Below are 13,690 nucleotides of genomic sequence, written 5' to 3' on the forward strand. Positions count from 1 at the left end.
AATCTTTTTAATTTGCCTAAATAAATATAATGTGAAAATTTTAAAGTCATTAGATATGATCCATGACTAGATTGGGTAAATGGTCGTATAATTGGAGTTGTGGGTTTAATTCTTGCTTGGATTTAGTTCTAATGGTCTGATGGTTGTAATGCAATTTCATACCATATTTCTTTATCTTTTCTCTTCCATCCGCAGACAAGTTTCCAAAATAAAGAATTTACGGCACAAAATAGATATCAATTCAACTACCGTAAATAATTTTTCGTAAAATCACAATTTCGTCCGTGAAATCTGCCAACATTTTTAGTGCGTTGATATTTGCGTCAATCTTCAAGAACGGACACATTTGAAATGTAAATCATGTTGTGATAGTATACAATAAGCGGAATAATGAAAAAAAAAGTTCCTGTCCACTAAAAGCCAAATCATTGAAAAAATATCTCAAATAATTATGCAAAATTATTATTTCACCTTCAATTAAAATCTTGAAAAATGTATTTAATAAGAAAAAAATCTTATTTTGAGAAATAAAAAGACTTTGTGTTTTGATCCACTCACATTTTTATTAACCAACTAGTTTCCGCAACAACCTGTTGCCCTCTTCAGGGTTTAATTTATATTGAAACTTAATTGGATCAAAACAGTCTTTTTATTTCTCAAAATAATATATCAATATAATCCACAAAGTTAATGCTTTCAATATTCAAAACAGAAAAAATCTTCTAAGACATAAAATAGATTAAATTTATGAAATGAAATTGAAAATTTGTATGCTGTACTTTAGTTTATTTTAAACAACATATTTTCCATAAAACGGAAATAAAGAAATTCTTTGCTGGTACATTGGTACATTCATGTAATTGACATCAGACAAGACTGCATCAGTCCACCGACCATTAGGAGCCATGGAATCCCCATGACGCGCATGGAACCGGCAACAAACTGTCCTGCAATTGGCTAGAAATGTGTATTTAAAAAAGGGTAATACACAATCAGATTCAATGCGCCAGTGGTTAGGGCAGCTACTGGGTCTGAAAAGAACAACATTTATTGGACTACCTGGAAAATTATGAGGACTATTTCATTGTCTTGTAATATCTTTTTATAGAAGGCTAGTGCCCCATCTTAGTGGAGTGGACTTGTGGAATGCATTTGTATAAATGACACTTAAGAGAAGATACATATTCCTTTGCCAAATAAAAAATAAAAACATTAAATATTTTCAATAAATTTATTTATATAAAAACACTAAAGAAACACGAAATTACGATTTGCAAAAGTAAACAAGCAATCAAACAATTTATTTACATCAACACATGTGAAAACAAAATAAATAACAAACAATTAAGCAAGATCTACATTTATATACAGTAATAAAGCGGTGTATATTTATATATCAATTGTGATATTTATTACTTCCATCATTATTGTCATTTTAGTAGAAACCATGATGAAAAAATTGTAGCTTCTAGTGGAATCTGGCATAAAAAAGCCATGAAAGAACATGTCAGATAAATAAATGATTAAAGCTTATCAAGCTATAGTTTTAAAAGCAGCAAAAGGGGGTATGCAGTACCGTAAGTTTGAGTATCTAAAAGGCATACAAAGCGTTCACATTGGATAAGATGATGCCACTGCTACAAGCAAATAAACATAGAATTTCAACAGCAAATCTTTACCCGACCACTGTGTTCAAAATCGGTTACGACATTTATATTACGACATGACATCTCTTATTAATAACATATTTCAAACACTTATTTTCATAAGTACCATCCATTTTTTCTTTTATTACAACAGTAATATAAGTAACAAATTATCCATTTAGGCTTTAAAAAGATGACATTTAATTTAAAATGTAATTACTCCTTAACAATTTTTAATGTGTCTCTCTCACTCTCCAATACAAGAGCACAAGTTAGTATTATGTACATTGAAGGACATGAGTGAGATGCAGACATTTATCTAATTACAACAGCTGTTAAGATCAACATAGCCTAATTTATCATGTAACTATATCAGAGGATTTTTTTGAGATTATTTCCAAGAATTAGCTACATTTTAAGCCAAAGATGATGACAATGTCAAGACTTGGGTGAGAGATATCGGGGTTTGAATTTTGGGTACTGCATTGTCACAAACTGTGTGCCAAGCGAGCAGTGGCCAGCAAGCAAGTTAATAGCACGCGTACTGGCTAAGCATAACAATTATAACAGTTTAGAAAAAGAACCGCGTTTAATTATTACATATTGTACATCATATGGGGATGAGTTGCACAGATTATCAGTTTCTTACTTTATATTTCAAGTTCACCCTTCACTTTGGAGAGATCAGAAGACCTGTATCATCTGTGGTTGATTTATGATAATATCTTGAAATTGGAAGTAGGGATTGCTTTTGTATTGAGCTCATCATATTATGAAAAAAAACAACTTTCATAGATAAATACTGCGATGATAGCCTCTTAAAACATTGATTTTTAACCATTTAACTGCTACGAGCCTCTTCAAAAGTTTCATTCACATTTCTGGCAACTCAAAATTAATGTATTATATTTACACCTTCACTCATTTCATTAGCCAGCACTTTTGACAGTGTAAATATTGGAATATACAGGGATCACTTCGGATAGAAATTATTAGTCACATTAAGCTCTAGTAGGTAAAATTAACCTATATGTTAATGTGCTAGACAGAAAATGGGATCATTCTATAGCTGTCAACCACATATATTTTTGTGATCTCAATTTGGCTTCGCTTTTTCATTGGATTTGAATATTTCATTTGAAAATAGAACTCATTGCTAAGAAATGACATTTAGAGACATCTCTTGGGATGATTATGACATACTAATGCAACAATATTTGACATTTTTTAATAGCAACATGCATAGCATTAAAAAAATCATCAGATTTTTTTGTTTTAATTGATTTGATAATATAAAAAACGTAATAAGATATTGAAGAAAATATTATGCATATTGAGAAATATTCATGCTTATAAATAATTAAATCTAATATTTGGAAAATACAAAATGAAATAAACATAAATTACAAATCCTTATGCTAAAAAAATATGCATTTATTACGCACTTATTCTGTAAGCTACTTAAATAAATGATGTACATTTAAGTTTTAATATTAACATTACTAGAGTAAATATCAAACAGAAAAATGAAGAGGAAAATCAAAATTTTCAATAGCAAAGTAAAGAAACATTAAGAAATGGAAAATAAATTTGAGAAACATCTATCAACAAAATAGTTTTTAGAGGTATTTACAGATAATCTTAAAATAACTTGTTGATACAGTATGATTTTTTTATTTAAATTTTCTTAACATTTTTATTGACAAATCTTATTTAAGAAATGCAGTAGAAATTTATACAAAATATACTTGTTACAATTTTAAAAATTCTCTATGGAATAGATACACATAATACATTTGAATATTGGCAATTTATTAATAAACTATTTTTTTAGATAACATTTTAAATTTTTCATGCCATCCACTGCCATCTAAAGCGTAAAGTGCTGTAAAAAATCAATGAACATTTTCTATTGGTGCAACCAACTTTTCCTCACAGAGGATATTGTTATAAGCAATTTCTAATTGGCAGTTAATTCTAATTTTCATCTAAAGTTTTCTTTATCTCTGGAGTTTTCCAATATTTTGTCTATGGTGGCAGAGCAGCTGTCAAATCGTCTATTTCGTCAAAAATTATATATTTTTTTCAAATCCTAAATATGTAAATCCTAACCATGTAATAAATTAAAGAAACAAACCCCAGATGTGATATAATTATCTATAATAATATTTGGTGCCCTAAAATACAGAAAATGTAATTATCTTATTTTTCCAGCTATTTTTTTTAAATGAACCCAAAAATGGAAAAGACTCGATTGCAATACTTGATTATTTATCAATTTTAATAAAATAAATTATTTTAAAAATACATGTCCATATTTAGGCAAGAATATATTATATTTTATTTATTGTTTCGGCACTTTGTGGTAAGACATGATAAAATTGTAAAAGAAAAACACTTGTTTTCTTAACACTTGAGTTTATTTTATGATGACTAGTTTCGGAAGCCATGCTTCCATCTTCAGGTCTAAATGTAAACTGAGTTTACATAAAATAAACTCAAGTGGTAACAAAACAAGTGTTTTTCTTTTACAATTTGAATATATAACATATCTTATCATAATGCCTGTATACTTTACATGACAAATTTATCGATCAGCACATATTTTTTGAAAATATCGAGTGAATTTTTTAGAATCTTCAGTTTGAATCCTGTTCGTCAGCATAAGAATAAATGTATCGTATATACCAAATTTACACATTACCCTAGAACCGTAAAGACTGATGACCTCACCATCGTAATCAAGTCAATATCGCATTAAATACGGTGCCTTATGCACCGTATGGTTGCAAGCAAGAGGAAGAAGTCTTTCTTTCTCTGTTACAAGTATACATTTTGAACCCGATATGGTATATTTTCATAAAAACATACATTTTTCATAAATACATACGTACGATCAACCCAGGTATTTTACACTTTTATATATATATACAACTTTTAATATTAAAAAACTTACCGTATATTAACAAATTTAGAGTAGAGATGTTTACAGGAAAAAAATGATGATAATTTTTTTTTATATATTTTAGACCAACAAGTTTATTATTCATATGTATTATAACACATTATTTATATTATAACACTATACCAGATTGATTACTTAACATATTGTTGGCTTAGTAAGTCAACCTGCCAATTTTTGCAGGATATAAAAACATAACATGCGAAAATTGTTATCGTTTACTGAATTTACCCTTGAGGGAATTGATACAAATTAGCAGTATCTGTTCCACAAGCCCATACGAGTATGGGTAGCCAACCTTGATTGATTATTAGTACCGACTATTTATTCCATATTAATTTGCACTCCCATATGGCGGTAACACCCTTCACCCTGAGGTTCATTAGATACATCATCAATACCCTATCAAATATATTTCATTCCTAGATTAAAATTAGAATAAAAAGCTATGAAATTCGATAATTTCAACTTTGTATAACTTCAAATTACATATCATCCGTGATAGTCGCACAGTGGACACATTTGTGCCGTGATAGAGTTAGTAGATGTTAGTAACAGTCAAGTTATTTAAATTATTCTTCTTCACGTGCCTTGTCAGGTCCCCTCTAACGTTGGCGATCATTCCGGCAAAGGCTTTGCGGTCCTGCGCCGTTCGAAACAACTCCTCTTATCCCGGTACAGTCGCGAAAGTTGCGAAGCCACGATGTCTGTTTTCTGCCAATCCTTCTATTTTTCCTGATAAATATTTGAACGCTTAAATCTTATTATAAGACCGGAGCCTCATGTTTGCTTCACGCAACCATGAGCCCAGGCTGTACGACAATCATTTGGAGCTAAAGGGCTCTCCATCGACCTGCTTCCTGTACTGCATGGCGTCCTGGTAGGCCTTCTTCACGGCCTTCCTCTCCGTGGGCTTCCTGGACTCCACCAGCTTGGCCTGGTCCACCGCCTTCTTGATCCCGAGCGGCTCCAGCTTGTTGGGCGGCAGCCACTGCCAGGTGCGCTTGGCGTCGAAGAAGAGGACCAAGTACAGAATCGGCTCGTGGGAGTGGTTCTTCTTCAGGGCTAAGACGTCTTGCGGGGGCACGGGGAGCGGGACGCCGTTGTGGATGAAGCCTTTGGGAATTTTGGGATCGATTATCAGGGCGGGGTACCACGGGTAACCTCTGAAAAAGGCACAAAATTAGAAGGGAATCTTAGTAACCTCTGAAAAAGGCACAAATTAGAAGGGAATCTTGGTAACCTCTGAAAAAGGCACAAATTAGAAGGGAATTTTGGTAACCTCTGAAAAAGGCACAAAATTAGAAGGGAATCTTGGTAACCTCTGAAAAAGGCTCAAATTAGAAGGGAATTTTGGTAACCTCTGAAAAAGGCACAAAATTAAAAGGGAATTTGATAGCCTCTGAAAAAGGCAAAAAATTAGAAGGGAATTTTTTTGTTTTTTAACGCATCGTTTGCGGGAAACGGTTAAAGCTTCTTTTACATACTGCCAAAAAACATTGTAGAGATCGGAATTGGGTTAGTATACCGAGGGTCGGACACCAGTCTGTTTGAATATAATTAGGGTTGAGGATGATGAAAAAATTGCCCAACAACAATGTGTGAAGGTCATACACGCGATACTAAAATTCAGTTAGCTTTTGGCAATGCATAGAGCCAGATGCAGCCTAATTTTTTTGTAGAATACATATTGGATTGTTTCTGTTTTTTTAGAATATGTATTTTTTTAGAAGAAAAAAAAAATTTTTCAATGCAAAAACGGTGTTTTTAAAAAAAAAACAATTAATTATTAAGTTGCAATTTAACTAACTGTGGGAAGCGTAAATTTACTGTTTCACTCGACTAGTGGTGTTGGGCTGGAAGGGTAATTTTACCTTTTCACTCGACTCATCGTAAATTGCGTGCAAGTTATTTTTACGCATGACTTTTGCAGCATCTTTTGATCTCATATCGATGTATACAGTATGGTTAAATGTTATCACTTCTTTTTAGAGATGTTTATCTCTATTATGAGCGCTAATCCGCCCGCAGATAGTGTGTTAATACTAGGTTTTAAAAGGTTGAATTTGAAGATTTTTTTATTGTATGCCGGTTGGGCAAGCCCACTTCAGTGGTGTTTGTGCGAGTGTTTCCTCTACCTGCACTTGGCCCAGACGAGCTGCAGCGGCAGCAGGTTGGTGGAGTCGAGCCTCTCCAGCTCGCCGCGCGAGCGCATGGGCGCCCGCCCGCGCCGCCGGCCCCGGCTGGCCGCGCGCCCGCTGCCCTCCTCGGAGGAGGAGCAGCGCGCGCCCGCCATGCGCGGCGCGCGCTCCGCGTCACTCATCGTCTGGTTGGTCGTGCTCTCCATCGTCTCGTTGAAACAGCTGGACCTGGAAATGAGGAATCGCGATCAAGGACCAGCTCTGGATGGCCACACACACCTAAATCACAGGTTTTAACTCATTGGTTAAGAAAAATATATTTTCGCACAGTTACATTATAAAACAGAGATATGTATGTTAATATTGGCGTCCGCCGTAATCAGACAATATATGTCTATTTTTTCCCTTTTTTATGAAACAAGAATCTCAATGAGTGGTTATATACTAATATTACAAACATTTTTGTAAAAAAAAATAAAATTAAAAATGACTAACCACAAAGTAAATGCTTTAAGTATTAATAATATTGAGAATATTTTCACATAATTTCAATCTTTATAATACATAGATTTCCTGTTTTTTTTTTCATGTAAAAAGAACCCACTCCCCAGAGAAAGTTGGATATCAATAATTGTACTCCAGGAGTTAAAAAATGTAAAATAATGGTTTTACTGTATACTAAAGATGTATGGGTATTTTGAACATGCCAGCTCGGCTGTCCAAACTCAAAACACAGTAAGGGACATTTTTTTGTAGTAGGTTTTTTTTTTGCATGTTTGGACTAAGTAGATTCTACTGAGTCCAAAAATTGAAAAAAAAAACGATTACAAAAAAATGTCCCTTACTGTGTTTTAAGTTTGAGCATGCCAGCTGACTGGAAGGCATCTCTCACCTGTCGCTGCCCGAGAACAGGCTGCAGCTGTCGTCGCAGCTGCTACCATCGTCGCTGAGGTGCGTGCAGGAGGAGCAGGACGAGGAGTAGGAGCCCGTGGAGCGGGCGCTATCGCTGTCCACGCCGGAGCCGACCTCGTTGCGCGGGCCGCGGTACTCCAGGAAGGAGGCCGGCACGATGGTCTGCGAGCCGACAGAGGTCTGCCGACTGCCGGTGGACGGCTTGTCCTGCCCCGATCTGCTGGAATTGCGATAGATGTTACGAGATAACACAAGGCTGGCAGTTGTAAACATCGGTAAAAAATTATCTTGAAATAAAAAAAATATTTTTGTTTATTTCTTCTTCTTCTTCAAACCCTTATCCGCACCCCAATGGTGCATAGGGCACTGCATCATATAAATGCAGTGTTATCTCGATCGTTAACACATGAAGGAAAGGTGATCAGCCCTCCGCTTCAGATACCAGTCCAGGGTAATATTGAATAAATATTAGAGTGAAAAGAATCACTAATATTTATTTATGTCCGCATCCGTAGTGTAATGGTCAGCACGCTCGGCTACCGTACTGGAGGTCCCGGGTTCGATTCCCAGGGAGGGACAAAAAAGTTTTAATTAACATGTACATAAGTCATGTAATAATTTTTTTAGCATTTCAATGTCTTCAATTTTTTTTTTACATCTGTTGGAAAGTTATGGAAGTATTCTTAGTATGATTTTGTAGAATTCTCAGTGGTACTTACTTGGCTTTCTCCGGATTTGATTTGTCTTTGTGTTTCCGAGGTCTCCCTCGGCCTTTCTTCTTTATAAGCAAATCCGTGGAAGAAGATTTTTGAGACTCGTCTGAAATATTGATTGAATATTATAAAATGTATTTTTTTAACTTTATTTTTATGATGGACCAAGGAATCTATTCTACATGCAATCATTTTCATTTATTAAAAATGAAAACAAAACAATTTGTGTACATTCTTTGCTCTCATCCTATGTTTTGAAAGAAAACATACAGCTTGGTTATGCAAAACAGATTTTCACAGCTGGAATTATTTGAAGAGAAAAGTGCATCTCATAGTCTGTAAAATATGGTATATAAAATACTTCAAAGTGGATCAGAATAATTGGCGAGAATGTATGAGAAGATGCATGAATGTGGAAGAGGCTAAGACAGAACAGTGTGGCGTTCTATTCTCTCTACAGAGAAGCGGCATGGTTATCTTGTTACTTTTCTCTATAAAATTAATATTATTTATTGTATCAGACACTGGTTTATTCACCCTATGGATTAGATGCCAATATGTGTCTTAATTTGATACAAAACATTTTTTTTTCAGACTTCCGTCTTCTTTCGTTCTCAGCGAAAGCTAAACTGGCAGTACACAACGGAGTCCTGGTTCCGACCCTAATGTATGGAAGTGAAACATGGAGTTGGCAAAAGAAGGATGAAAGTAGACTGAATGCAGTCGAAATGCGATCTCTCAGATGAATATGCGACAAAACGATGTATGATAGATGTTCGAATAGTGAAATAAGGAAGGAATGCAAAGCTGAGACAAGCATTATCGATAAAATTAAGAAAGGTGTGTTGAGATGGTTTGGACATGTAGAACGAATGAGTGAGGAAAGAACGGTAAAACAAATTTATGAGGCGAATGTTAGTGGGAAAAGAAGCAGAGGAAGACCGAGAAAAACATGGCACGATCAAGTATGCCAAATACTTGAAAGTGGTCAGGTTAGGAGTCGAAACAATCGGCGGGTATGTATGAGGAGATGCATGAAGAATGTTTGCAAGGACAGAGTGGTGTGGCGTTCTATTCTCTCTGCCTACCCCTGCGGAGAAGTGGCGTGATGGTTAGTTAGTTAGTTAATCTTTTTTCGTAAAAAAAAGAATGATAGATGTTTCATATCAAGTTTAGACACCTTTAAGACTTTTCTCTAGATTGGTTTAATCGTAGTTTGATGTCATACCATTGGCGGTGGCACTTTCTCCATTTGCAAGGTGCCCCGGTCGACTGCTCCCCGAAGGCAGAGAGTCGTCAGCCAGAGCAGTCAGCTCCGACCTTCTGGGAAGCCTGACATTGCTGAAGGCCGCGGCAGACTGGCCCTTGCGCGTGAAGAGCACGGCAGTGCGGCGATTCACCCCTAAACAAACATCAGTCAATCTCAACTCAGACAAGGAGTCTTTCTTGAATTACCTATCGTCCAAGTGACACCATTTACGCAAGATGTGTGTGAGTGTGTTCATGTGAGCGTATGCGTGTATGAGTGTGTATGTTTGCGAATAAATGTTTTTATATATCATGTATCTATTTGTGAAGACCTGAAATTGGCTATGTGTTAATTGTTTTCTTTTAAATTATGGTAGAGAAAGTCCCTAAGAAGTTTCTGAGGTATCTCTACATGAGAGAGTACGGCTATTATCCTTGGCTCTACCCGACCGAGTTTCTCCAGGGTATGCTTGACTACAACTGTTTAGAGACTGGAAGGAATGTGTATTTGACTGCGCATTTTTATCGATTGTTACGCGGTATGATCGATAATCCTGAAATTATCCGGAGCATTGGTCTGTATGTTCCTGATACGACAGCTTCAGCAAAGATTGTTTAATATTCCTATATACAGGACCAACCTGCCGATGGTTATGCCTGTAAGAAGAGCTACCACTATACTGAACAAATATCACGCTGGATATTGATCTATTCCAGATATCTGAAGGGGTATTCCGAAGCGGGATTCTTCTACATCTTCAATAAGAGTATTGTTACTTATTTTCGATTTTTTGTTAAAGTATACGCTTTAAATTCTAGTTTGTAATGTGTATGTTAATTATAAATAAATAAATTGAATTGAATTAAAAATTTAATATTGTTTTGTATAAAAAGATAAATATTTGTGTTTTTATTAATTACAAAAATATTTCAATTTCATTCTATTTCTGTGAGCCTAAGCGGCTCATTATTAGAAATATGTATCAAATTGTGGTAGAGTGGGTTCGAACCGAGAAACTCTGACTTAAGAGTCCGCGACACTATCCACGGGACTAGAACCCGTATTTATTGCTGTTGGTTTTTCTAAAGAAAATAATAAAAAAAAAAATCACAATTACTTGAAGAATGATAGTAAGAATGATAATGATTGAAGAGATTGCTTGACAATATTCTACCTGTTGGACTGGGGTCGCCAGGGGTGGAGTTGGGGCTTCTTTTTGTGGGGGTTCTCTCGCTAGCCAGGGGTGTGTGGGGGGTCCCGGGGGGAGAGGAAGCCACGCCCCCCATGCCCTCTCCTTCTTCAGCTTCCGATTCGGCACTGTCCTCACTCTGGCCTGTAAAAATAAATCTAGTTTTAAGAAGCGATTCAAGCGGCCAACCCCATGGTAGACGACTCCCGGGCAGACCACCAAAGAGATGGGTCAATAGCTGGGAATCGACATTGCAGGAGGCTAATCCCTCTTAAAAACAGGCCACACGGCCTACAACAAGATGAAGAAGAAGAAATGCGTTTAAAATGACGAATAAAAAATGTCATCACTAAAACGTAAATGTTATAACTAGTTTCAAACGACGCAATTAGGTTAAGCTACGAAGACATAAATTTGGTATCTTATATCCCTACCTCGGCGTCTTCGTTTCCTCCTGCTGGGTCGGGCCTGAAGCACGGAGCGCAGTCTCTTGGCCAGTCTGGGAGATGCCAGGTACTGCGGAGTCTTCTTCCACTTGGCTTGGAGCAGCGTCAGCCTCTGTATCGTCTCCTCGCTGGGACGTTTGTCAGCCTGAAAATGGAAAACAGTTTGGTTAATGCATTGTTTGCGGGAAACGCCTAAAAGCGTCTTTTACATACTGTTGGTAGAGAGCAGGAAACGCTTACAAGCATTCTATTTGCTTACTTTCGGTAGAGCTCGAGAGACGCCAAAAAATATAGTACAGATGGAAATGGAAAACAGTTTAGTTAACACATTGTTTGCGGGAAACCCCTAAAAGCGTCTTTTACATACTGTTGGTAGAGAGCGGAAGACGCTTAGGATTCTATTTGCTTACTTTTGGTAGAGCGTGAGAGATGCCAAAAAACATTGTACAGATGGGAATTGGGTTTGCAGTTACTTGTGATTAATATACTGAAGATCAGGCGGCGAATGTCTGAGTATAATTTCTTTTCTTTTCCGGTGGTTTCCCTCACAGTTTAGGATTATAACCTTCTTGCTGGCTTTCTCTGGAACCTCAGGCAACATTCCGCTGTTGGTCCCTGCATTGTGCAACCTTTAGAGCTTCTGCGACGGAGAGGCCTGTGATTTCTTTTACATGGTAGGTCCATCAGGTTGGAGATCTACCTCTAGCTCTCAGACCCTCTAGGCCTCCGGTTATGACAGCCTCTCCAGGTTGTCTGGTGGTCTACGAGCAATGCGGCCGAAGAACTGGAGAAATCGTCTTCGGCAAAGAGTCGAAATACAATAAGGGTCAAAGTTGACCCCTTGTATGATTTGCCCGAATACAATTCGGGTAGGTATTTTGCTGACACAGTGATTTGCCCAAATCCAGTTTGGGCACATCGTTTAACAAACTTTTTATAATGATTTGCCCGAATCCAGCTTGGGTAATTCCCCCACCAGTCTAGATATATCCCAGCCTATGATGGTCGTCAGCCCCGTAAATTCCCAGACTTCCATATTCTTCTTCATCTTCGATGAGATGTCAAAAAATAATATGAAAAATACTCCTATAGTTGGAGATAATCCAGATTTGTGAACAAGTATTTGGACAAACTCAAAATGTTGTAGATATATCCATTCATCCTTTGATTTTTTTCTTTCTTTCCGAATATCATTTATTTATGTTTTATACTGATAAATATTTCAAAATACAATAAAAAAACATAATAGTGGAAAAAAGGGTGTTTTTTTTTTACTCACTTTTTTCCAAGATGTTGACCACAGAAGTGGTTAACCTTTAGAGTGCGAACCGTCGATAGATGGACTCTCCATTAATGCGTATAAAGTGCGGAGCTCCGGAATAACGACTATTGCGTAATCTGATTTAGGTATCGACCTGTACGGACGTGTCTTAGCGCGCGCATGTATAACGTTTTTTATTAAAAACTAGTAACTTATTAGTTAATAATATTAACTTATCAGTTAATAACATTTATAAATAACCATTTAAAATTTTTCTTTCTGCGAATTTTTCTGCGAATTTACATTGATTTTTGTATTTTTTTAAGTAAAAGTTTTTTATTTCTACCTACAAAATGTCAAATTCGTCAAGTAGTGATGATGAAAAGCAATTAGCAATTTATGCAAAATACGTGAAAATAAGCTCGGCATTATAAGGGTCAATGTAAAAACTGCCCGAGAACAATGTGTTGATATCAAATTTAAATGGAAACATGGGTCGAGTGGGTGTGATTAGAGATTTGATACTGACCAATAGGGAAGTGATCTCATCCTCGATCTTGGTGGACACGTCCTCCTTGCTGGGGCTGGCGGTGGAGTGCCGCTTCTCCCTCAGCTTCTTGACGGGGGTGCGTTCGAGGGTGGGGGCGGCTTCCCTGGGGCTCTGGTGAACGGGCATGATCAGCCCCGCCTCCTTGAGGTCCTTGCGGGCCTGCTTTATTAGGGCGCTGCCTTGCTCCATCATTTTTATTCCAGCCCTGGGAGGAATGAGTATTGGAAAATTATATAAATCTAAAAAAAAACTACCTAACTAACCATCACGCTGCTTCTCCGCAGGGGTTGGCAGAAGAAAATAGAGAAGCGAATAGAAAGCTACACCACTCTGTCTTTGCAAACATTCTTCGCCTCTTCCACGTTCATGCATCTCCTCATACATACCCGCCGATCTCAAAATAAATATTAATCTATGTAATATATTGGGAGAAGATTCATGTAATTTATGTTGAAGTATTATTCTTTTGGATGATTTTTACTGATACTTTGTGACAAATATAATAAATAATTTATATTATACTTCTTATTCTAACCCTTATCCACGCCCAATGGTGCATAGGGCTCTGCATTGTATTGACACAATGTTATATTGATTGTTATTTACATGGAGGCAAGGTGA

General features: G+C 36.5%; 1 protein-coding gene across 2 annotated transcripts in view; it reads right to left on the reverse strand.

The window, feature by feature from the left end:
- Positions 1-4,655: 4,655 nt before the first annotated feature.
- Positions 4,656-13,690, reverse strand: part of LOC148299956 (bromodomain-containing protein homolog) — a 29,186-nt gene continuing 20,151 nt past the window's right edge. Inside the window, exons 14-21 of one of the 2 annotated variants that reach the window (XM_088275454.1) lie at positions 13,049-13,274; positions 11,247-11,403; positions 10,798-10,956; positions 9,603-9,776; positions 8,381-8,480; positions 7,642-7,881; positions 6,747-6,977; positions 4,656-5,774 (exon numbers count right to left, since the gene is read on the reverse strand). In XM_088275454.1, coding sequence (XP_088131580.1) covers positions 5,432-5,774; positions 6,747-6,977; positions 7,642-7,881; positions 8,381-8,480; positions 9,603-9,776; positions 10,798-10,956; positions 11,247-11,403; positions 13,049-13,274 — 1,630 coding nt within the window. In that variant the 3' untranslated portion in view covers positions 4,656-5,431. The remainder of the gene's footprint in view (positions 5,775-6,746; positions 6,978-7,641; positions 7,882-8,380; positions 8,481-9,602; positions 9,777-10,797; positions 10,957-11,246; positions 11,404-13,048; positions 13,275-13,690) is intronic. The other variant, XM_088275455.1, reaches the window with a different exon arrangement.

The sequence above is a fragment of the Brachycentrus maculatus genome, unplaced genomic scaffold, assembly GCF_059751285.1.
Source record: "Brachycentrus maculatus isolate JH-2025_06_01 unplaced genomic scaffold, ASM5975128v1 h1tg000873l, whole genome shotgun sequence".
In the NCBI taxonomy this organism is placed as follows: Eukaryota; Metazoa; Arthropoda; class Insecta; order Trichoptera; family Brachycentridae; genus Brachycentrus; species Brachycentrus maculatus.